Below are 24,237 nucleotides of genomic sequence, written 5' to 3' on the forward strand. Positions count from 1 at the left end.
GAAAGTCGCAGGCTATTCGACGACTGGTCGATTTTCCAGCTTTGCGATTGCTGGTCGCAAACGATGACCAATGAGCAACTCAGCTGAAGTGAACGCAAGCCAGCTTTACTCTACAGTCCTGTGGGTCGCATTTGCAAGTGTGAACATCGATCGAGCTGAGCGCCTCTGTGGTCGCATCCGAAAGCCGATCGCAAGCCCTTCGCGACTCGCAAGTGTGGATAGACCATAAGGATTCTGCGAGTGAAAAAAAAAAAAAGTGCAAGCTAACGAAGTAAGACAAGTTACTTGGAATGTAATGTGTTATTTGTCAGCAGACCTGGAAACGCACCAAAAAGAAAAATAAAACCAAAGACTTCACATTTAGTTTTAACCCTGAAATTATGCAAGATATGGAGCTCATCAAAAAGGTCTGTTGCAGAGACCGTCGGATGAGGCATCTAATTAGTGTATATATGAAACGAGAATGGAATAAGTTAGTAAGGAAGAGGGACCACCAAAGGTTTGGTTTGGTTTGGTTTTGAGGTTTAACGTCCCAAAGCGACTTAGGCTATGAGAGACGCCCTAGTGGAGGACTCCGGGAATTTCGGCCACCTGGGGTTCTTTAACGTGCACTGACATCGCACAGCACACGGGCGCCTAGCTTCTCGCCTCCATCGAAAAGCGACCGCCGAGGTCGGGATTCGATCCCGTGTCCTTGGGCACAGTAGTCGAGCGCCCTATCCACTGCGCCACCCCGGCGGGGCTCCCCTAAAGGATTAACGGTAAGAGTGAACGTAGATGAGTTCAGGATATCGCTACAGAGCAGATATTCGGCTTTAACTGAAGGCGAAACTAGTATACAAGCAATGAACAATAATTTTAGAGATATATTTACTGAGTACGCCGCATAGTAGGCGGTAGGATAGTTCAACAAGATACCGGAAAATTATCTAACACAAAGAAAAAGTGATTAAGAAACGCCAAAGCAGAAGGGATATAACTGGCAGAGATATCAGAAATGATCAGTAAGCGTAAAGCGTCCAGGAAGCGTAATATGGACAAAACATGGACCTCCTCTCAGACGTATATGCCAAGAGACCGGGTGGAACTTGTCTTTACCAATGTTGATAAAAACTACAATGTCGCCGAGAAGTTTTAATATAATCTATGCAGTAGCCGAAATAATGGGAACGCTGCTGGAAGCGGCAGCAGAGCAGAGCAGTCGGGAATTCTGGCTTTAACATATAACGAAGTAAACAAAATATTGAAATCAATGAAAAAATGGAAAGCCCCTGGGTAGCATCATATAACTGCAGGTTTGTTGAAAGACGGTCAGAGATTGCAGAAACACTGGCCACTTTGTGTACGCATGTGCCTCGTGGACTCGCGACAGTACCGAAACCTTGAAAAAACGCTAACATTACCTTGAGACAGAGCGCCTCAAGGGCTTGGAAGGTCAGGACAGATCAGCTTACTATCAGTTATGTGCAATTTGTTTACTAACGTAGTCACTAATAAAATCGGGACTTACTTAGAATTCAATTAATCAAAAGACGAGGCAGGCTTTCGTCAAGACAACACGACAATATATGTCACAAACGCACTATACCGGTATCTTGCACTTTTGAACACTATCAACCATTTGACAGAACGATTTTCGGAGCATAAAAAATTATGCATAATTGTAATAAGTTTCAAATATTACTAGAAACCGTTTGACTCAGTCGGAACCTCAACAAATATGCAGGCATTGCGGACTCCCAGTGTTGCTCACTGCTTGCTTATAGGAATTATTTAGAGATCTGTATTGAGACAGTTGAAAATGAGCCTTATTTCAGAATACCATCGTAACCGGCGATTCGCTAGTCCCATTTGCTTAGGTAAGCAGCTCAGGGGACGAAATGCAAAGGATAATTTATGATCTGGGCAGGAAAATCAGAACGGCATGCCTAAAAATTGCAGAGGACGAATAACGCTCGACTGCCTTAGTTCAGTTCCGTTTTATTCCTTAAAGGCCCCCATTGGAGCGCCTGTTACATGAGGAGTGGGAATATATTTGAAATGTGAACAAACAGCGATTATTATTTAACCGTGAAGATGATCTGTTACACATGTTTGAAAAAACAGATCGCGAAGCGGTTGTGACGATGTCATAGGGAAGACCATCCCAGCCTTTAGCTCGGATGGTATTCTGGGATGGGACAGAGTACAGAGAACAGCTTCAGCAGTGCAAGCTAGAACAGACAACGATAAGCTTATTAGATATACCTTAAGTAGCCTTTCGCCGTGCCTAATCGACTGAAACATTGTCGCCATTGTGCCGTAGGTGCGTACTCCGTATATTGGAGAGGCATTGCTGAGAACGTAGTCAAGATGGTGATGATGATGGTAATTGTGATGATGGTGGTGCTGATTTTTCAGCTCCAGTGTTTCGTTGAGAACCTTGCTGGGATGATTATAATTTTATCACCTAGCCCATTTGCTGACACTAGACGCTTATATTTTCTTCCCTTCACCAAATTCATGGCCAGACGTTGATGAATGTAAAACAGGGCAGCACAAGTGCCAACAAATGTGCTTAAACCAACGAGGAAGCTTCCGCTGTGGCTGCAACCGAGGTTTCCAACTTGATAAAGACGGCACATCTTGCGTTGGTAAGTGCTGCTCGAAAACACTTATTTTTGCCTTCATTACTCTGGTTTTCAACGAATATCTAGGGAAGATACAGCTATATTAACTTAGTCATTGGTAAAATTTACTGATCTGGTACAATGCATTAGGCGTCTGACGAGCTTAGATCCCCAGCGGACAAGGTAGATAATAGCTGGATGCAAGCATTTCCGAGAGTGTGGAACGTGATTCAAAGCAGCAATCTTTATGTGAGCAATGAATCATTGGTTCTATGGGTTGGCATTCTCAACCTTCGCAATATCAAGTTCGATTAATCAGCTCGACAACCTAAATTACGATGACTGAAGCCATATTATAAACAACGTGTTGGTATACATTCCTCCACTTTCTTAATGACATTTCTGGCATGTGTGCATAAGACGACAGGACAGAAGCAGGCCGATGTCCTTTGCTGTCCAGACCAGGGCCTTAATTTGAAAACTGGCACCGGACAGGCGGCCATTGGAAACAGACCCTGGTAAAGTTGAATGCTAGAACCTTAGCTAGTGAGGCTAGTTTAGCAGTTGCATTTTAGGAAACGTAGCGCAAAGAAGACAAGGACAAAAATGAGGGATACACACACGAGCGCTTACTAACAATTGCAACTAATGCAAATGCACCAACTCGCCCAATTTAGCGTTTCTGTGTAGTTTAGCAGTGCTGTTAGAGGAACCACAATGTATGAAATGGTATATGGGAAATGGGAATCAGTGTTCAGTCGGCGAAATTGATTGTTTTCTTATTTTTTTGTGTTTTTTTCTTGCTGATCAATTGTAGATCACTGTGGCTAAATAAACTTTCGTTAATAGAGGTATCTATTTATTTTTTCTAATATGAATGTTATGGGGTTTTTTTTTTTTTTTTCGTATAAAAAGCAGTCCTCCCTGAATAAAAATTCAGTTGGTCAGCGCCGTGTTGTCTCGCTTCTACCCTGCCTGTCCGTGTTTTTTTCGCGCTGTTAGACCATGTCTGATTTGAAATGGGATATTATAGGGCTTAGTGGGGTTAAGAGGCCAAATTAGGTATACGCTCTACTGACGGGCGAGCATGTACTGTGTACTATACACGATTTTACAAAGGGGTGAAGGGTGCTGCCATATCCGGGAGCTGGGCTCTTATCGTAGCACGGGAAAGTGTTGACTTCCCCCTTAACAGACCAGTCGAAACGGTTTCTCAAAGGGTCGTAAAATGGTCTATAGAGGAACTGTAGAGCATTAATAAGAGGGTGGCAGGCATCCCAATTAAGCTCAATAAGCAGTATAAATTGAAGGTTGTACAAGCATACCCGCCAACATGTACTCATGATATGACCAGGTAGTCGAAAGCTTCTATGGAGATGTAGAATTGGCAATGGGGAAAGTAAAAACACAATATACTGTACTGATGTGTGGCTTCAATGCCAAGGTAGGTAGAAAGCAAGCTGGAGACCACGCAGTGGGCAACTATGGCATCGGATTAAGGAACGACGGTATTAGTTGAGTTTGCTGAACGCAATAGCTAACGAATTATCAATACCTTCTTCAGCAAACGAAAGAACCGGAAGGGGACATGGAAAAGCCCTAACGGGGAATCTAAGAATGAAATTCACTTTATACCGTGAAATTCACTTATAAGGCCTAGGCTTGAATATGCTTGCACAGTGTGGGGACCCCCATACGATGTGCAATATAAATGCTCTTGAAAAAAAAAAAATTCAGAGACGGGCAGTGCGTTTTATTTATTCCAAATACGGTAGCACCGATTAAATATCTGAATTAATGGCAGAAAATGGTATTGTCACTCTCCAAGCCAGAAGAAAATTCCTCCGTGTTAAATTGTTATTTCTTTTACTTAATAACAAACTTGCACTTGATCCTAGCCCTTACGTTTGCCCTCTTACCACTAGGCAGATACGGCACACTCATGCCCTCTCTTTAGCACCTCACTTTGCAAGGACTAACTTATACAAATTCTCCTTTTTCCCTAATAGAATTGCAGATTGGAATAGTTTGCCTGCTTCTTCTCTCCAGTCTTAAGATATACTTGAATTAAGTATGTAATGACTTATGAAATATTGCCTCCTGTCAGTTCTTGGGTGTCAGTTTTGATTGTGTCAGTTTTTTTTTCTTACTGTTGTGCTTATATTTTATGTGCAGTAATAACCGCTTCAACTGGTCTACTCGATGTGTTGGTGTGTTTTGTACCTTATGCTTTCATGCTTTTTTGAATTTTATATAAATGTATGCCACTCCTGCTTGGACACTCAGCCTGCCAGTATGTTCAAAATAAAATAAAATAAATAAATACCGTGTTCTAACACTGGAATTGTGCAGGATGTAAACGTAAGCGGAAAGGTTCGATGCAGTGACCGCAGGTTGGTAAGAGATCGAATTAATCTGGATTTGAAAAGGCAACAAAGCCGTTTAGAGATGAAGAAATCCATCAACGAAATGTGGATAAGGGGAAAAGTAGAAGAATTGAGGTTCTAGCTGCAGAATAGATATTCAGTGCTGACCGAGGAATCCCACCTTAGCCTAGAAGCAATGAACAATAATTTCAGAGATATCATTACTGAGTGCGCGGTAGAAGTAGGTGGTAGGATTGTTAGAGAGGATACTGGTGAACTATCTAAGAAGACGAAAGATTTTATTAAGCAATGCCAAAGTATGAAAGCCTCTAACTCAACAGACCGGTTAGAACTGGCAGAGATATTAAAGCTAATCAATAAGCAAGGTGGCCGACATTAGGAAGTATAACATGGGGAAAATTGAGCATGCTCTAAAAAACTATCGTAGTCTGAAAGCGGCGAAGAGATAATTAGGCAAAGGGGAAAATCAGATGTATGCGCTGAGGGACGAGGCGGGCAATGTCATTACTAACATGGACAAGATAATCAAGGTAACCGAGTAGTTGGCTGTCAGAGACAATGAGATTGGCTATAGCGAAGAGCAATCAGACGTTTCGCCACTAACGAAAGACAAGGTTAAGAAAGCCTTAGAAGCTATGAAGGGGGGGAGGGGAGGGGAGAGCAGTTTGGGACCATCACGTAACTGCAGATTTGTTGAACGACGGAAAGGACATCGTGCGAGAAAAGCAGGTCACTCTGTATACGCAATACTATCGAAAGTACCGGCATCATGGAAGAACGCTAACATTATCTTAATTCTCAAGAAAGAGGACGCTAAGAACTTGAAAATTTGACCAATCAGCTTACTATCTATTACGTATAAGGTATTTACTAAGGTAACGGCTAATAGAATGAGGGAAACCTAAGACTTTATTCAACCAAATGATCAAGCAGGATTTTGGAAAGGGTGCTCTACTATCATCATATCCATATGTACCATCAACCAGGTGATAGCAAAATGCTCGAAATATAACCAGCCCTTATACAGAGCATTCATTCATGTGGATGCAGCTAGCACATGACCGAGTTAATTGGAAAAAATGGGAGAGGCCTTCGCACTGCTGTGGGTAAGAAGCCGGCTGATGATGATGATGATGATGATGATGATGATGATGATGATGATGATGATGATGATGATGATGATGATGATGATGCACTCCATGCGCCTAGAATTGGCTCGTTGTAGAAAGTACCCGTTCGTAGCTAATTCTCTTGGCACGTTGTAATGTGCAAATACAAATAGATAGAATGAGATGGAGCGCAATCAACATTGGTACGAAGAAGGCGCTAGAGAGGGACTAGCTTCATAAATGAAGCGATGCTCCCGTCCAACCAATAAATGGTTGCCACCCTCGAGTTATAGTTGCAAGCATATAACCAAGATGATTAAACATCCTGCGCTATTCAATTGTGCATCTACTGACGTCAATGCGTACGTTTTCCTCACACGCAGACATAGACGAGTGCGCGACGGCACAATCAAGCTGCACCGAAGTGTGCATCAATACCAACGGAAGCTACGACTGCAGATGCGGAGCAGGCAGGGAGCCTGATCGCACTGGTTATGGAGGGTATAGCGGATATGGCCACAACACCGGCTACAGCGGATATGGACGAAATGTACGATGCAAAGGTAAATACAGACGCCATTTTCTCTTTGAGGTAACTAGTCCCTAAAAATGACTACACAACTCTAAAGGCGCTGCCAGTGCATTAGGCATTTTGACGCTTACTCCTGAGATGATTAGATAAGTACATGCTACCATATACTCCTAGTGCTCTTCACTTCATTTGTAAGCAGTTTAAACTAGGAGCATAGAGAGTAGAAATACTCGAGCGGCTCGGCTCAGATTCTTTGGTCCTCAGTTCTTGGAGCAAAGCGAAAATTTTCATAACTGCTGGAATCTGAAAGCGGATTGATTAGGAGAACTATTCTCCTTTTGAAAAAATATTGTTGGTTAAAGCGCTCCCATCTAATCAAATATAATATGTGCTTTGACTCCGGATGACGGAGAAAATGTGCTTTGCCCCATAATTTGAATACTGAAACAACAACTTATCGAGTGCCCGAAAATGGCAATGGTCCCTGCAACACATAGTTCACTGCTATTTTTCCGCGGGAAGAGGCGCAACTTAGTTTCTCCAACTAGACTAAACATTTCAAGGTAATAGCTTAACAGGTAGATTATTAAAAACATTTTTTGAATGCCAATGATTTGACAAGCTGCAACTCAGCCAGAAATTTCCGAAATTCTTCTTAAATGCAAATACAAAGATTTTGTTCCTTCCTCTTAGATTAACTAATCTCTCGCTATTGTCCACCACTTTCCTAATCTCCTCGTAGGCGTTCACTCTTACGCGTTTCGCCTCACAAGGGCTACTGTCTACTAGTACGGTCTACTATCTTCTAGTACGTTGAGCGTCGTACATTTCTCTATTACGGCAGCTTCAGACTTCATTTCCATCCCCTAAATCTTAGATAAAAGGCTGACGCAAGTGTTGATAATCCTAGGTTATTAACATGCACCGCGCACTGTGACTAACTAAAATCTGCGGAACTAACAAACCGATAAAAGTCTCTACCGTCCCAAACAGCAGCAGAATGTGTGTTCTATAATAGGTTTTCATCTTTTGTTAGTTTCTTTTCTTTTTTGCCCGAGTCCCACCACCTTCTTGCTTTACACTCAAATCTCAGTCGACTGAAACAACTAAATGGGCAGTCTATTTCGCTTCAAACCAGATTTTTCTGAAAAACAAAAAGAAAAGTGAGAAGGTCCTCCACGAAAAACGTTGTTTTCTCTTGCTCGATCACATTAAGATGCGCTGCGTGCAATGAATGAACGGCGGCGAATGAATTGAACGGCTCGAAAGAAACACCACTGAATCACCACGAACAAAAAACATAAAAAAATGATAATTTGTTGCAAATGATGCGTTCCTTTTGAAGGACTTTTTTTTATTACTTATTAATCGCTCCATTTCATGAGCTCGACAATTCGCTTCTCAAGTGAAGCTAGTCAACGCAATCCTTGTTGCTCTGCGCGTGTTTCGAGAGAAAGCAGGTTTATTTCGCGACTCTCACGAGATCATGCGATTCTCTCTCTGGCCTCTGAATTGCGCTGCCCTTGACTCTCCTGCAGACTGCCCCGTGAACACGTACAAGGATGACGTGTTCGACCGCTGCGAAAAGTGTCCCACCCGGAGCCACACGAACGGCACAAGAAAGGCCTCAAAGAAGGACTGCATCTGTGACCAGGGATATCGAGGTAGTCCGGGAGACGGCATCCGCTGCGAAGGTACGAAAGTTTCCGTTCGAGAGCACAGAACACGCATTGAAGAATGCGGGATATTCGGGATATTTTCGAGATATTCTGTGCACTCCCAGGACAATGCACGGAAAGCAGGAAGGGAACGAACAAACATAGGCATGGTCATGACGTAGACGTCTTGATTTCGCTGAAATGATTGCAGCCGAAGCACTATGCCGCGCCAATCGGTCGCCCAACTAGCACATAACTCTTTTCTTCCCTCGGGACGATTTTAACGTCCATAAAGCGCATTCGTAAGCGTTTGTTCCGGTCCAATCAGGTTCCTGACTCTACCAGTTTCACTTGAAGCCTTATTGCCTACTTCATGTGAAAAGGCGACTCATAGCAGATCAATAAATGAAATGCAAACGAGATAGTTTTTACATGGTTTGCGTCCCTCGGGTTTCATTGCTTCGACGGAAGGCGGGTGTGATGTTCCCCCTGGTGGTGGAACTGCTTTCTGTGCTTGCTTTACCTTTTTGGGATGTTTAAAGCAGCAACGATATTGGCGATATAGATGACGCTCATAACTATATGGCAGAAGTTTTGGCAATTTAAGGATTCGTTGACACATTGGATAATTTTACCAATTCTGGAAATTTCGGATGCTCGTTAACTTTAGACCAAAACAATGTGATTTTCCGCGGGTGCCATTGTGAGTTGCCAAAATGACAGTTCCGCCTCGCGAGCTTCTTTACTGTCTACAACAGTGCTGGAGGTGGCCCTTTCATTAATTAGACATGGCCTGCTGCTCTCAGCTTTTGTGTTCATTTATTTATTTTCATTGTTTATTTCTTTTATTTTATTTATTCATTTATTTATTTATTTTTTTATTCATTCTATCGACCGAATAGGGATCCTAAAATGGTTCATTGAAACAACAGCGATAATATGCACGAAGGTGTCCATTATTATTGTCAGCTAGGCTGTTATTGCGAACAAAAGCCGAAGACCATGCACCTACTACCATGCATGCGTTTTCAGGATCGCTCTATTGATACACCAATGGGGAAGGCGTTTCAGGTGATCAAGCTACAGAAATAACAGGATTGTTATTGATTGTTAATGCCAGGCCGGCTTTGCAAATATACAGCAGATGACATAAAAAAATCTGCCATTTCTCGTCCTCCGTGGGCTAATAATGGCGGTAATAATACCTTCTCAACGTGTGAGTGCAATGTTTTCGCAATAAATCCGCCATTTCTAGCTAATAACCCTGTGATGCTGCAGATCCGTGCTGCTCTGTACTGCAGTTGACAAGCTGCTTACAGCACTACGACATGTATAAGGGCTACCGGGGTCAACCAGCATAGAGCGCACTACATGATTGTGCTCCCACACTCCTGTCGCCGATGTCGGAACAGGTGGAAAAGAGCACAGTCATGATATGCGCGTTATCTTTATTGACCCAGATCACACTTATACCTATCGCAGTGCTTCAAACAGTTTGTGAAATGCAGTACAGGCAGGGGTAATAAAATGGTTCCACGTGAAAGGTATTTGGGATCTAATCAGCACTATGTCATGTGGCGCCGCAGCAACATGTAGCTGCTGATGGGTTCGATTTCATATGGCATGGCACACGTAATTGGTGGTCTTTTCTGAGAAATATGAGGTAGTGGCGTAGGTCTGTGACATCAATTCATTTTCTTCTAAGCTTGTCGCCTACGCTCGTAAACCTTCGTGTTACCAGAAGCTATAAAATCAGAAGAGGGACAGTCGGTGATAGCATCAGTTAATATAAAACGGGGCTTGTATGTTCATTTGCATAGTGTAAGTTTGGCGACACAATGGCACTACCAGGTCTAGGGCAAGCGTTTAGAACTAACTCAAAATGGAATAAGGAATGCATCCATATGGGAGATTAATCAACGCTTCCTTAGTAACTGATAAACATACAGCTTGGATCTCTCCACGGAAGGTCGTAAGAAAGCTAGAAATCAGACATATGGCTACAGCGAGTACGAGCAGCTGCTTTTTCAATGCTTGAGCAAAAACCTATTAACATCTGATAAACAATTTTCTTTAAGCACGCCCAGTCAGACGCTGAACTATACGGATGTAATCATCACTCATGGTTTTAAAAAAGTTCGGAATTGTTGCGTTCTTGAGAAATATTTTGCATGTATGTTTCAGATGTGGACGAATGCAAAGAGAAATTGCTCAACTGCAGTCACGACTGCATAAATGTTGAAGGAAGCGCTTTCTGCAGCTGCCCATTCGGCATGAGACTCCAACCCGACAACCTCACCTGCGCTGGTAAGCCACGGAGTGAAACACTCTTTGCACTGAATCTAGAAAGAGCCCGAAGGCAGAAGCAAACTGCACGCTACACCGTGCCTTTGTTGTGATTCGGTTTCACACTAACATATTCAATGCACTGCTTTCAAGAAGAAATGGGCGAACATACCAAAGAGTGGCAGGTCTTATAATTAAACTCCAAGTGCTTTAATTCATTCGCTTGCCATTTATTATTTATATTCTGACCTCCCCCCCCAGGAAAAAAAAATTACTAGTCCTAGCAGGCAAATCGTTCTCCGAGAAAGGGACGGAGAACGTGCTACTACGCTAACTATACGAAAAAGGTTATTTCCGCTCTCACTTCTTGGTACGAAAAGCACCTTGTTAACAGTGTGAGAATCTCAATTCATCTGAAGCAAAGAATCCAGTACTAGGAGAGGACATGCAAAAAATTCTGTGAATTCGCACTGTATAGCCTTGTGTAAAAAGCTCCTTAAACGGCTGAGATTCCGATGCACATGTAGTAAACGTGTCATTGTAACTGAGCAAAGTAATTTGGCTTACCGTTTATTGGACGAAGTACATACTAGCATTTGAAAAGGGTTGTTGTTGAATAAACGCTTTAAATATGCATCTCCATACAGTCAACAAAAAGGCCCAATTTGGTGCAGTGCCAGCAAAGGGGATACGAGATAATGGGAGAAGATAATGAATAATTATGAACATTTAACTTCATTTTAGTGCGGTGGCGCCTTTTAATACTGCCAATAAGCGTTTGGTTGCAAGCTCTCGTTCGTTTTTCTTTTCTTTTTTATTTTCTTTTTTTTTTAGCCAAATCAAAGTTTCTTGAAACCAAACGAAAAATGAGACGTCAGAAATGTCCTAAGCTTTATAATGATCACCAAGGACATATCTCTGTCTTCGGGCGGCAGAATCGCCGACCATACAGTATTTTCTCGGGACCCCAGAAGAGCGGCCTTTTGACGCTAGAAATGACTTCTTTCTTCTCCCCGAACAGACGTGGACGAGTGCAAGGAGAATCCACGCGTGTGCAGCCAACTGTGTGAGAACACTTTTGGAAGCTACAAGTGCTCCTGTAATCCCGGATACACGCTATCCGCCAACGACAGCTTCCAATGCATCGGTACGACAAGTGTACACCTAACATTTACGTGCGTACGTATGTACATGCACGTGCATGCTAAAACGCTGACCTGTAATTCAGAGTGACATCTCTCTCAACTTTGCATAAAAAATATGCCACGTTCGCCGTGTGACAGCCTTCTTTAAGTCCCGTCATCACAAAGAATCAATCCGCAAGTTGAAGGGATCAAATTCCATAAAATATTTCCTGCAGCAACATCGTGTACGAGTAGTTAACCGGTGGTTCAAGCTATTTAGGCAATTCATAAAATGAAAATTTAAGGGCGAGATCTAATATAAAATCCCTATTCTGGCATGCACGCTCCTAAAAGCGATGTTAGCCAAATGCGTTGGCCTCCCACAAATTAAGCAGATATTTGCATTCCGCGCCGAAAAGAAACGTCTCCAAAACACGCCGGGCTAGGCGAAGAAAGCTCCACATCCATGTTCTTCGTCTATCATTGTACGCTTAAGATCTGTTTCTTTTACAGTGGACCAGAATTGGCCCTTTCAGCTATCCGCCTTCCATCACACAAGTAAAACCTGTTTAAAAAACCTGTTTAAAAATTTCTTTTGAAACTTCAAGGGCCCTTTCCAGAATGCATGGTGACTGATGTCATTCTTTCCTGGCGTGATGAGCTCACGCTTGTTTTGCGCTGGTGACCTTGGACCGGAAAATCTAGCCAGAAGTGAGATGTTTCAGATATTAGCATAGCGAATGAATAATAGAAGCAGGTATAGGGAGAGCTACTTATTCAGCCCGGTCTAATGAGTAAACATCTGCTGAAACGCGTACTCCTTCTTTGGTGGTTCAGGTGAAATTGAGCATACCCGAAATCCATCGTTCCTTTCTTTCGAAACTCAGATGATGATGAATGCACGACGGGAAAGCATGACTGTAGTCACATCTGCGTCAACTTCGACGGCGGCTACTACTGCCAGTGCCCCGAGGGCTTCAAGATCACTGCCGACCTCAAAACATGCTCTGGTAGGTGTTCACAATGTTATAAGAGATCAAAAGTGTATTTAGCAAGTGTTCGGCTTGGTCCTATTTGTAACACTAGATTTAACTGTGTACAGATGTAAGCTGCAGATAGCTTGCATTGTTTCTGAGATTCAATGACTGTTTTGGAAAGGTAGTCTATTAAAGTATAACTGCCCCATAGGCGGCAGCTCTTCATGAATCCGACCTTATGCGTATAAGAATTCGCGAAAGTAGTCAGATGTAGTAGCAGTGTACGAGAGGGATTGCAGTAAAGCTTAGAGTTGTTGTCTTGCAATTGCAAAGTCCCTGTAGTTTCCACGCCCAGCACGCTTTCCTACCTCAGGCTTCTTTTTATAGAACATTCTTCTGTACCTAATACATTCAGATGCCGGTACATGTCTTCCAGGCTAGCCAAGTATAACTGCTCCTGCACAGCCGGCCACTTTTTTTTTTTTCTTTTTTTTTTTTAAGAAGTATCGCGCTAGCGTCTATTGCTCGACACTGCTTCGCCGAGACACTGAGTAGAAGAGTAAGCATTCGAGGAAAAGGATTTACCTAGAATTCCGTCTGCTGGATGAGCGTCATCTGTGAGGCGTTTCCGAATATTGCGAATCCATCGAGCCCCAAGAAGTTTCTGCCGCTTGTTTTTATCCACTGCTTACAGTGCGGTTGATACCTGTGAGAGCTCTCAATTGTGATAAGCCACGTAGCGCACCCAAAGAACCAGCTGCGACGGTTTCTTATAAGAGCTCATTGTGAACAACCACGTCGATACTGGCGTATTAGTTTAAATAAAAGAAACGCCCTCGAGACGATACCACCAAGCACAACCGGGGCCGGGCTTAGTGCTTAGAATGTTAGGAGGAGTTTGTCTCAAATTTCAGATTTATAGGCAATTTATTGCTTGTAATGGATCATTTGTGATAATTAAAGGGTTCAGTAATTTTCCGAACAGTTGATTACTTTTTCAAACTGTAATGCTTACTGTGATTCAATTATCTTTTATTGCAATTGTTTGTCAGGTATCTTTTACTTTTGTACAAAAAAGGCTACGGGGGCGAAACGTATATGACGATATAATTGCGTCAGATTGTTCGTCAGCACGATGGTGTGCATGGCTGCCTGCCATGTTTTGCACCCTGTGGCCCTTATTCTTATGCGGGTACACGTTGCATTTTCTGGATATAAGGCCAAAAGGGGATCTATAGTGAGAGACGACGTCAGGAGCTCCGCCACCTTTCGGCCGAGGAATTCAACATGCCTTTCCAGGTTTCCACGCGACAAGCCGCCTTTGATGTCCCAAAGAAAGCGCCGACGCGACTGTTTCAGCTTTTAGCGACCTTACCTGCAGTGCCTTTTCATAGCGCCAACAACGAAGCACGATGCTTCATAGAGGATGTAGAAACTGGCATCAAAGCATTGCACAGCTACACGAGATGTTCGCATACTACCGCCCTATATTAGCGCTTACATGTGTGTCCAGTACAGCGGTGGATGTCTTCACGAGGAAACGTTGCAAACTCAGTGACGACAACTTTGAAAAATAGCTCCTGTTCAAAAGTAACTGCGTGTAAAAGAGTTCAAGCAAGCCGCACATGCATTTTGCAGTTTTGTATTGCAGTTTGAGGGATTTTGTGTTAAGCAATGAAATTCGAAGAAAACTAAAGCAATGGTAATCAGTTGCGGATTCGTAACTACCAGCTACTTTTCTGGGGCCTTAATTGTCCGCTGTAATCAATTAAATCTGAAGTGGAGTAATAGTAATTCTAGTTATTTTCTCTGTAACGGTGTACAAGACTTGCCCCACTGAAAGAAAAAACACACAGCCGACAGAACACGAAACACGCACGCTCAAACTTGGTAAAAACAAAAAACAAAAAAAAAACTTGCTTCTCGGGAACTGCTATGCACGAAGCAGAGTGTTCGGAGCTCATGCTCGTTTCCTCTCCTGACTTCCGCTCTCCTTCGTCTAGCCGCCGCTACAACGGGCAGTCGGCGCTCTTGCGATACTGTTAACACAATGGCCGACTGTACGTGTCCAGCATTAAGTCTTAACCGATAAGCCCAGATACCAAGTTTAACTTCCTTTGACACATAACTTATGGCTGCGCCTAGAATATGATCTCATGCCGCTTTTTTCCCCGTTGCCAGATGTCAAATGCCCGATGTTCATCGACGCGGCCAACAGCGTTACTAGCTGCAAGCCAGCAATAAAGGACAGCTCTGCGGTGATAGGCACCAGGTGCGACATTAAGTGCAACGCAGGCTTTGAGCTGGAAGGCGCCAGTTTCACCAAGTGCACCAAGAACGCAACGTGGAGCAACAAGCTGCCCACGTGTAAAGGTAAGCTTTTGCACTGTGCTCATGGATGATGTGCGGCGATGCTTGGTCGATATTCAAGAGAGGCTAGATCAATGCGCAGTGGTTTGGTCTGGTTTACGGAGCTTAATTTACCAAAGTCTCTCAAGCTACAAGTCACGGCGTTGTGGAGGACTCTGGAAATTTCGACCACCAGGGTTCTTTAATGTGAGTGCATACTGGGGTTTTCAGTCTGTTTCGATCGAGCCTAATGCGTACGCGTGTGGCCGCCGGTACCGATTGCTGTTCCAGTTGCTTGCAATAAAATTCGAGCTCATAACATGTCGTGTTTGCATCTGAATTGTGTTATTTATTTGTGAAATCCACAAAATTGTCTTGATGGCACTTTTAATCGTATTGTTAAACTATGCCGATTTTTCTTAAAGACTTGAGTTTATTGTTACTGAGCAATTTAAACAGGAACATAAGCAAGAATGAATACATGCGGGAAATAGTGCGCTTTTACAGCAAGAGCTGCTAAGCTTAAGGTTTAAGGGGCTCTTCAGGGAAAACAAGTAAGGTACTGGGGCAATCACGGACTGGCGCAGCTTCACCTAATAGGGATGTGACATTACGCTCCACATGATGGGTGCATAATAAATAAGGCACATAAGCGGTTTAAAAGTTACTGCTTCTCCCGTAATCAAGAGCCGATATAAGCATAAAATGATTACGAGCATACTACATTGGTTGTACATTATACTATAGCCATAATTTTGAAATGGGTGTAGTGAACAGCCACCCCACCACGAGGTTTTCTTCTGGCAACAAGGTAGTGCATTCCGTTGTTCTCTTAGATATCTCTTGAAGCTTCTAAGCTATCGCCACCAATTGTGCGGACTTACGTAGGCAGCTGCGGTCCATGGTCCTCTTGTCACCGTCGTGAGTGACCATATAGTCATAGCGTCGTCGGGAGGGGAGAGCAGTCTTCTGCTGTGTCGTATAATTCGCAAATCGATCGCTTTCCATAACCTTGCATATGATCAGGCTCCGTTTTTTGGCTTAAGCAGCTCTGACGAAGACGGCAGTGAAATACATAATAGTGCAGATGCGTACGCGGTCATGAAGAGACGCTGGCCTGGCAAGGACGTAGATGCGGCAGCGCATTCGAGCTCTCCCCGACCGTGTATACATGCCGTCTGGTAAATAGAGAAACCCCACATGCTGAAGACTGAACACAGTGACTCAATTCCAAATGCCCCAACGCTCTTCCAGTTGCTGCCGCCTCGACCACCTGCATAGTGCGGGGTTCTGCTCGCGAATGTGTAACACCGTGGCAACATCCTCGTGGAGTGCGCGGAACCTAAAAGACCGAACTCGTCTCGTGAATTCTCGTTCGATGCCCGGATGTTCACGTTTCGCTGTCGTATGAAGGAGAATCGATACCCGGATGTTGCATATCGGTTTTATTTCAACGTCCCTCAAGGACACCGTCAACGGGAGCTGAAAGCATCCCAGACGGCCACTGATGTACGACGGACGACAGACGGACGTCCGTTTTCGGAGGTTCGGACGTCCGACGGAAATCCGGTTATGTTCGGCATACGTACAGTGGACATCCGTCGGACTATCGTTTGTGGATTCGGATCGCGACCCACGGATGTCGAACGGACAGCCGGAGGTGGACATTAGGACGTTTCGCGGAACTTGCTCGTAGGGCCTGCTATTGGTGTAAAAATTTGCCAATAAAATTCGTGTAAAGCTCAGCAAGCATGTGCCATGGAAATTTCAGTCACATACTAGTGATCAATGCTTTTGTCGTGAGCGTAAAACAGACAGCAGAGTATGCAACTAGTGTTCAAGTTTCCAGTTGCCTGATTTACTTTAACACAACAAAGCACCGAACAGCAGTGTGCAATTGAAATTTCCATCCAAGAGGCACACATGCTAGCTGAGGTTTACACAAACACATCATCTCTGAAAACATACAAAGTGCATAAGCATACCAGCATGCGTGGTTATAAAAACAGCATTTTTGATTCTTGTTAGGCTTTATTGCAAAAACTGCATAAATAGTCTCCACCAAAAAAATATCAGTGCTAAAGCTGCAGGGAAAAATAGACGAAATGGCATGGTAAAATGCAGGCCAGCTCGAGTACTAATAATCTACTAGAATAATTTTTGAAAATATCCTCGGCCGTGACATCTCTTCCCTTGGAGAGGTGGAGGAGGAAAATGTATTTATTGAAACCTAATATTCAGGAACTGGTGAGGAGAGGATCAAGTTTTCTGGGGGCGGTCTCCTCAGACCGGTATGCCGGGAGCCACTACTTTACTGCGCACTCGCTCGATCAGCCGTTGCTGGTCTTGCAGGTCTAAGCTGAATACAGCAGGTTGGGCTCGTCCTGCAAAAGAAGGAAAAAATAAAATTCAGGGTATCTCTGCTGAACTTTGATCAGATATCTCAAAGGGCGACTGCCAGTTTCCCTCAGTTGCTTTTTCCAGATGGTCGCATAATTTTGGCTACCAGCTGTGCATACATGCATGCCATGGATTTCTCAAGTACGCACCACACATTACGCAAAAAAAAAAATCTATAGGGCACTTTGGACCACTAAACTGCGATGAGGCGAAAACCATTATAGCGCGAACGGTACCTCTATATCCCTCTCTTCTTTCACTCTCACCTTCCTCCCTTCCTTTACGGCGTGGTACATGTGTCCGCGGAGAATTGTTGCAGATAATGCGCCTTTTCTAACCTGTAAATCAAATTCAAACGCCACTGATGCCTGCTGTACTAACGCCTCCTAGACATCTGGGTCTGCTTCTGTTTGCTACCTACCCAGGGAGGTGTTCTCCAGGTTAGGTGCGGAACGAGAGCGCACGCTCGGGTTTTCTCTCATGTGTCCGTGCCTGTCATCGACGACAAAAATGTTTCTGTCACAAATTCCTTTTCGGAACGCTGACCACCAGGCAGTTGTTGAACGACACCAGAGGACTTTGAGCCACTGTAATGTTCCTAGGCAGGCCAATCCCCCAGACTGAGGCTGAGCACATTCCGTATGGTGAAAGCATCGCTGCAGGACGCGCACAAATTAAACCAAGAACAAAAAAAAAATAGAACGTGGTTTTGGTTTCCAGATGAGAGTTCATTCGAGTCCCTACGCGTATTAATACACTTCAACATCTTCCACGAAAAACTAAAAAGCCGAAGATAAATGGAAACACTAAACACAAAAGCCCGTCAACGAAGTGCACCTGCATGCACTATCAAGGAACACAATACAAAAGCAAGCGTAAGTAAAATTTTAAAATAATTGCAGTGGATTTCACAAAGGTACCGGAATTCAAAATCTATGCATTCGCACGCCGCGTTTCATTTGGCCTTCGGTTCGAAGCTGTGGTTACAAGATCAGGCTTCGGGCAAATATAAGCCAAATCGGTGGCTGGGGACGGTTGTAGTGCAGATTTAGGACTGCTTCACTGACCTCGAGAGAGCAATGCAATGGCGATGTGTTTGATGAATTGCGCATGGATTGAAACTTATGAAGATGGCTGCAATGCAAAAAGCGAAAGACTAACAAATAAAAGGGGATTAAGCGGCTGTGGAGATAGCGCAATGTTTTCGTGCCGTGGCCAAAGAAGCGGGTCTGTGCGCGCCGCCGCGGATCAAAACCCAGTGTCGACGTAGTTTCCGCCTAATTTCAATTATTCCTTTCAAGGTCAGATCGCTTTCCTTCCGCATCGACTGTCCTCCTCTACACAATTATTGCACCTAGCGGCGAACCCACATACACACAACCTTGCTTGGGGGCTCACTGTGGCATCTTATGCTAGCTCATTACAAAACATTTTATTTGTTCGCAGTGACGCACATTCTCGCATGTGCACTGGGTCTATTAGGCAATAAAGTAAACCATTTTTTTTTCTAGCTACAAGGGCACATAAATCGAGTCTAGTCGGAAAGCATTGTATAGCTTTTACGGCGACATCTTCCAAGAATTCCAAGCTAATACTTTCACTAAGCACCTGAAGGAAGTCACCAACATCTTGTGCATGCAAACACACAATTCTCTGCCTGCGCCTTCCATACTGTTATAATGTTGTTTATTACCAACCTCTCCTAGCTTCTGCGCTCACGAACTTTAAATGTCAGGGACCTTTACTGCAAAATAAGAGTAAGGAACCAGTTCACCTATGTCTCATATCTCGAACCAATAACAAGGGACATAGCGCACAACTGTTAGAATTATCCGCGCCCTGCCGCATTTTTGTAATAATTCAAAAAGTACAATTCCACCCAGGGCATTGAAGTTGAATAAAAATACAACTAAAAGGCGGCAGATAGAAGGGTTTTGCAGAGCCAGTATGAGGACTACAAGAGCTATTTCAACGGAGCCACTTCGAACAAGGTTTTCGTTCTGCCACTGCGCGTGTCGTTTTCGCAGATTTGCATATTGTGAGGAACGTATACAACGCAAGAACGAAAAAAAAAAATCACAAGTTTAACTATGCTGCAACCGAGTTAGATGTGTGTTAGCTTAGTTTTACATCGTTATTGCGCGGTTTACCTTTTGATTTTGGATTCTACTGGTCGAGACCTTTCCAGCGATATATATGACGAATTTACCGTGTAAAGTGCAAATTTTAATCGCGATTAACTGAATATTGGTTATAATTATGACTTACAATTTACTTAATGCAGTCGCACGCGATATAGGTTATACAACGGTGTATGGGGATGCTATAGCGTAAAGGTGGATTTTTAATCAATATTAAGCAATTAACCATAACTAGGACTTACAATTGCAGTTTCATTATACTCGTCAGTCATAAGCTATCCAGTGATATATGCTTGATAACGTAGTGCAACGCGTAATTTCTAATCATAATTAACTGTAATATTAGGACACACAATTATAGAGCAGTCAGTCATGACATCATACCAGTTTATAGTGTATATACATAGTGCACCAGCATGTATTACTTGTTTCTAGGCAGAGCGAGTCCTATTTAAACTTTTAGGTCGAGATGATGGTCATTGCGATTGGCAGAATCATTTTTCGACATTTTCATTCAGTCGATCTAACACTGTAAAATATCTCGGTGTTCTTTCAAAGCCGCGATCACTAGATACCAAGCAGGCTAAAAGAGAATGCACGTAACGCAAAAATTTTCACCAAGGTAAATGCTGGATACGCTTGATCACGTATATTCCAGGGAGTTACGTGATTAACTCCAACCGAGGCTGATGAGTACACCCTGGTGCGTGCAGGCTTTCCTTTCTCTCCCCACTACTGTGCTTATACCGCTCAGGTACAACCTGCTTAGAAGTGGCGCATTTTAGTACTCACCACAGAGGCAGGCAACGCGCAAGAGATCACTTCTCCGGTTTCATAACTACTCACTCAAGCACAATGTAAATTAAGCCGAAAGCCTGATCGCTCCGTGGCTTCATCGCTTGCTTTTGAGTGAATGCGCGCCAAATAAGCAAGCACAGGGACCCTGAAGAGGCAGTGGACACTCTTCTGTTCTTAGTAACAAGAGCGGTTTCGTCAGCTAAAGCTTCCAAGCATTAAAAAAAGCACCGAAAAGAGCGTACGAGCAATGATGGTAAAGGACACAGCTGAAAAATACTAATTGCAAGCTACGTTGTGACCGCGTTCCTAATGCGGCTATGTTGTCCCCGATCACCTTTTTTTCGCCACTGGACGACTGTCCATGCTTTCTTGTCTACGTAGCAATGTTCCAGGACGTGACGGTAGCCGGAGGGCAAGGAAGACCTTCTTGGTCAAAAGGGAGGAACGTGGGACTGTCTATCCCAACAGGGACTTCCGGTGATCGAACCCGTAGCCCAAGCAGTTTGTGAAGCAGTGCCGCACTGCGGACAAGGATAGTAGCTCTACTTTATAGAATCCAATGCGTTCAAAGCATCGCGGTTTAAACCCAGTGACCGTAACTCGCTATGCAATCCAAGTAACTCCGGATGTACATGCCCAGCCCCGTTGAATGCTTCATCAGAAGTTAAACGCGCACTTTAACGATTGAAGAGCTGCCTATAAGAAGCGCGCTCAAGGGTTCTAGAGAAGGCGCAAAATATAGCAGTGGGTTGCACTGCTGCGACTTTTTTAGCGTAGCGTTGTAACGCTTTCGCTGGCTTGGGCGGCTCAAGCTATCAGCGAACACACGACGTCGGTACTTCAATAGCGTCCCGTGCACCTCCTCGATTTGTGGTTAGCGCTTCGTGATGAGCATTTAAAACCTCAGAAATCGGAGGAGACGGACCTACATTCCATTGCTGGATGGACTGCCATTTGACTCAAGATCGTCTTTTTCTGCATATTTTGACATCTCAGAAACCCATTTGTACGCTGGACAGGGTGCAATTGGAAAAGCGAGCATTCGCTTTGTCCACTCCGACCTCTCCAGTAATACTGCGCGACGAGCAGGCGCTTTATTTCTTCTGCATGAATAGATAGATAGATGGATTTATTGAAAGAAAAATGCAAAGACGTTGGCCGGAGTAATTCAAATCTGGCCTGCTACTCTGCACTGGGGAGGGGAAAGGAGAGAAGAAAGAAGATCATGATGGGTGACGATGTGGGAGAAGGCTTCTGCATTAAAACACGGCCAATGCCCTATGACTTCGTCCAAGGAAACTGAGTTCATAAAAAAATAACCTCACAGCTCCGACTGCATGTTTTTATATTTAGACATCGCAGGTAGCAAGAGAAATTGATGTACAATCTTGAGCTAACGCAAAATAATTGCGCGTATATCAAACCTTTTTAATCTGGCTTTACGAAATTCGGGGCTAATTGCAGGCGATATGACTGCTGAACTCCCGGCAGGCCAACGCACCTTATCTTTTCTTTTCGTATTTGCCGCAACAACTTTATCAAGCGTTATTTTGGCTTAAACGACTTTGCCGACCAGGTCTTTATTTGTGTAGGTAGTAATCTACCTGCACACAGACAGCAATTTGCCTTTTGCTCTGCTGCTGCTATAGGCCCGGACCACACGACGTGTTCGGGGGACCGCCCAGGCTATTGCACAGGAATAACATAGCAGATCTGGGCCAGGGCCCGCCTCAGGCCTGAGGATGCTACCCTTGACGACATGCATGATGCATGAATAGCATGACGACATGCATGTGCATGAGAACATATGCGAAACCCTCCGGGAAACGGAAGATTTTGACATTGCCTGGGCGTGCAGACCAAGTTTGCGATATCTTCTTGCGACAGTGTTGCTGTTTGCACTGGGCAGGAAGGGTTGCGCAGTCTTATCATATCCGCACACTCTGCACGTTGCCGGTGTGGCGAAGTGGGGTCGGTGTTTTTGAAATGCACTGGAAAGGCTTAACCGGCGCGAAAACTCTGAGCATCCAAGGTGTATGTAGCTTCAGACGCAGAAGGCATGTTGCTCGAGACAACAAGTCGTCCGGCTACAGAGAAGCTGTGTTCACGGTCTGCTTGGCTTTGCAATAGCAAAACTCGAAACGTGGTGGTCACCGAACCGTAGTCACCGTGGTGGCCACCGCAGACAGGCATTTTAATTACACAGTGTGAAAGTCAAGCCGGGCCTGCCCGTACGCTCTTCAGTCTTAGTTTGCTGAGCACGATCAACCCTTTGGAGGAGTAAAACAGCAGCACTAGAAACAGAAAACACAAGGCAGCACATTACAGCGTCAGGTGTCAATCAGGGGGTGCTTTTGTGTGTTTTCTAGCCTAATTCTGATTTCGCTGGATTGATTCGGAGCGCCCTTCGTGCTTGAAATTCCCGCACTATACAATCTGCCTCTCTTTGGGCTTGTTCCTTTAAACGCATTAACTATCTTTTTGTTTGTTGGCCTTTTTATATTTGAAACACTGAGATATCTCAAGTTTATCCATGCTCCGCTGGCTCTAAGCTTTGCATGAGCGACGAAATCATGATAAGAGCCAAACATTTCATAGTTTGTGGAGTCATATTCAGTCATGTTTGCTTAACGGGGCTCTTGTTGTTTAGACATTTCCGCGGTGTTCTGTCCTCTTTTGTTGCCTTAAATCCGTGGTATACTCTTTCCGACGGCGCAGTAAGCAGCCATCGCGTTGGCTATCGCTTCTACCGAAGCAGATGTTATAGTCAGTGATTCCAAAACAGCCGTACGGAATTTCGGGAGGGGCCGTCTGTCGGCTGCCGCCAGGAGTATCCTTAAAAGCTACCATCCAGTCCCTGGTAGGACGATAGAACTGGTATGGGTTCCGGCTCACTCGGGCAATCCCGGGAACGAGAAGGCTCACGAATATGCCCGAGGTTTCGTCGGCCGGGCGGTGAGCACCTCGTTTCCCGCGGGCGCGAGGGAGGGCCTGCTCTCGTTCCATGACATAACTCGCCATTTTAGCCTGGAAAGGCGCATCTTCCCTCCACCGCACAATTCATTAAGCAAGGCCCAGGAGATACTCTGGCGCCAGCTACAAACCCGCTCTTTCCCCTGCCCCAAAGTTTATTCATATATATTCAAAGAGCAGGTTGACCCTGAATGCAAAGAGTGTGGCGTCGACGCTACTTTAGACCACATTACATGGGGGTGCGCGGCCTATCCGCCACCCGCCGATTTGCTGCCAGCTCCATCTCTGGAGGAGTGGGAGGCCGTGCTGCGCTGCTCGGACCCGGCCGCGTATTTGGGTTTGCTCGGTACGGTGGCTCCGCAAGGGACAAAACAACAGAAAAGAAGAAGAAAACGGGCTGTTCCGACTAGCATCTACCGCCCCCAGGAGCCAAGCAGCCTAGCGATTAGCGGCGCATGCTTTTTCAGTGGGCGTCTCGTTGGACGCAGCACTGGCTTGAGAGAGCCTATAATACAATTACTGCTACTACTACTACTACAACTACTACTACTACTACTAATACTACTATTACTACTACTACTACTACTACTACTACTACTAAATAATAATAATACACAGTATTATTTTTCTGCTAATTAATATTATTAATATTATTATTATCATTAGTAGTAGTAGTAGTATAGAGGAAGACTCGTTTCACGAAGTTGGCACTGAATTGTCTAGTTAACGGCCGAATGAACTAGCTAAATATTATCTTCAGAGTTTTAATTAACAATAATAATAATGATTGGTTCACAGGAAGGGAAAGGCGCAGTATCTATCACACGTGTCTGTGGACACCAAGGGATGAAGGTGTCCACTGACACGCGTGTGACAGATACTGCGCCTTTCCCT

General features: G+C 44.3%; 1 protein-coding gene across 1 annotated transcript in view; it reads left to right on the forward strand.

Annotated features, from left to right (window-relative positions):
* Positions 1 to 24,237, forward strand: part of LOC146191564 (uncharacterized) — a 107,414-nt gene that overhangs the window by 42,015 nt on the left and 41,162 nt on the right. Inside the window, exons 14-20 of the mRNA XM_084602072.1 lie at positions 2,511 to 2,633; positions 6,489 to 6,668; positions 8,176 to 8,331; positions 10,480 to 10,602; positions 11,603 to 11,728; positions 12,593 to 12,715; positions 14,864 to 15,055. Coding sequence (XP_084458198.1) covers positions 2,511 to 2,633; positions 6,489 to 6,668; positions 8,176 to 8,331; positions 10,480 to 10,602; positions 11,603 to 11,728; positions 12,593 to 12,715; positions 14,864 to 15,055 — 1,023 coding nt within the window. The remainder of the gene's footprint in view (positions 1 to 2,510; positions 2,634 to 6,488; positions 6,669 to 8,175; positions 8,332 to 10,479; positions 10,603 to 11,602; positions 11,729 to 12,592; positions 12,716 to 14,863; positions 15,056 to 24,237) is intronic.

This window comes from Amblyomma maculatum, chromosome 4 (assembly GCF_055883805.1).
Source record: "Amblyomma maculatum isolate TAMU_Amacu chromosome 4, ASM5588380v1, whole genome shotgun sequence".
Lineage (NCBI taxonomy): Eukaryota > Metazoa > Arthropoda > Arachnida > Ixodida > Ixodidae > Amblyomma > Amblyomma maculatum.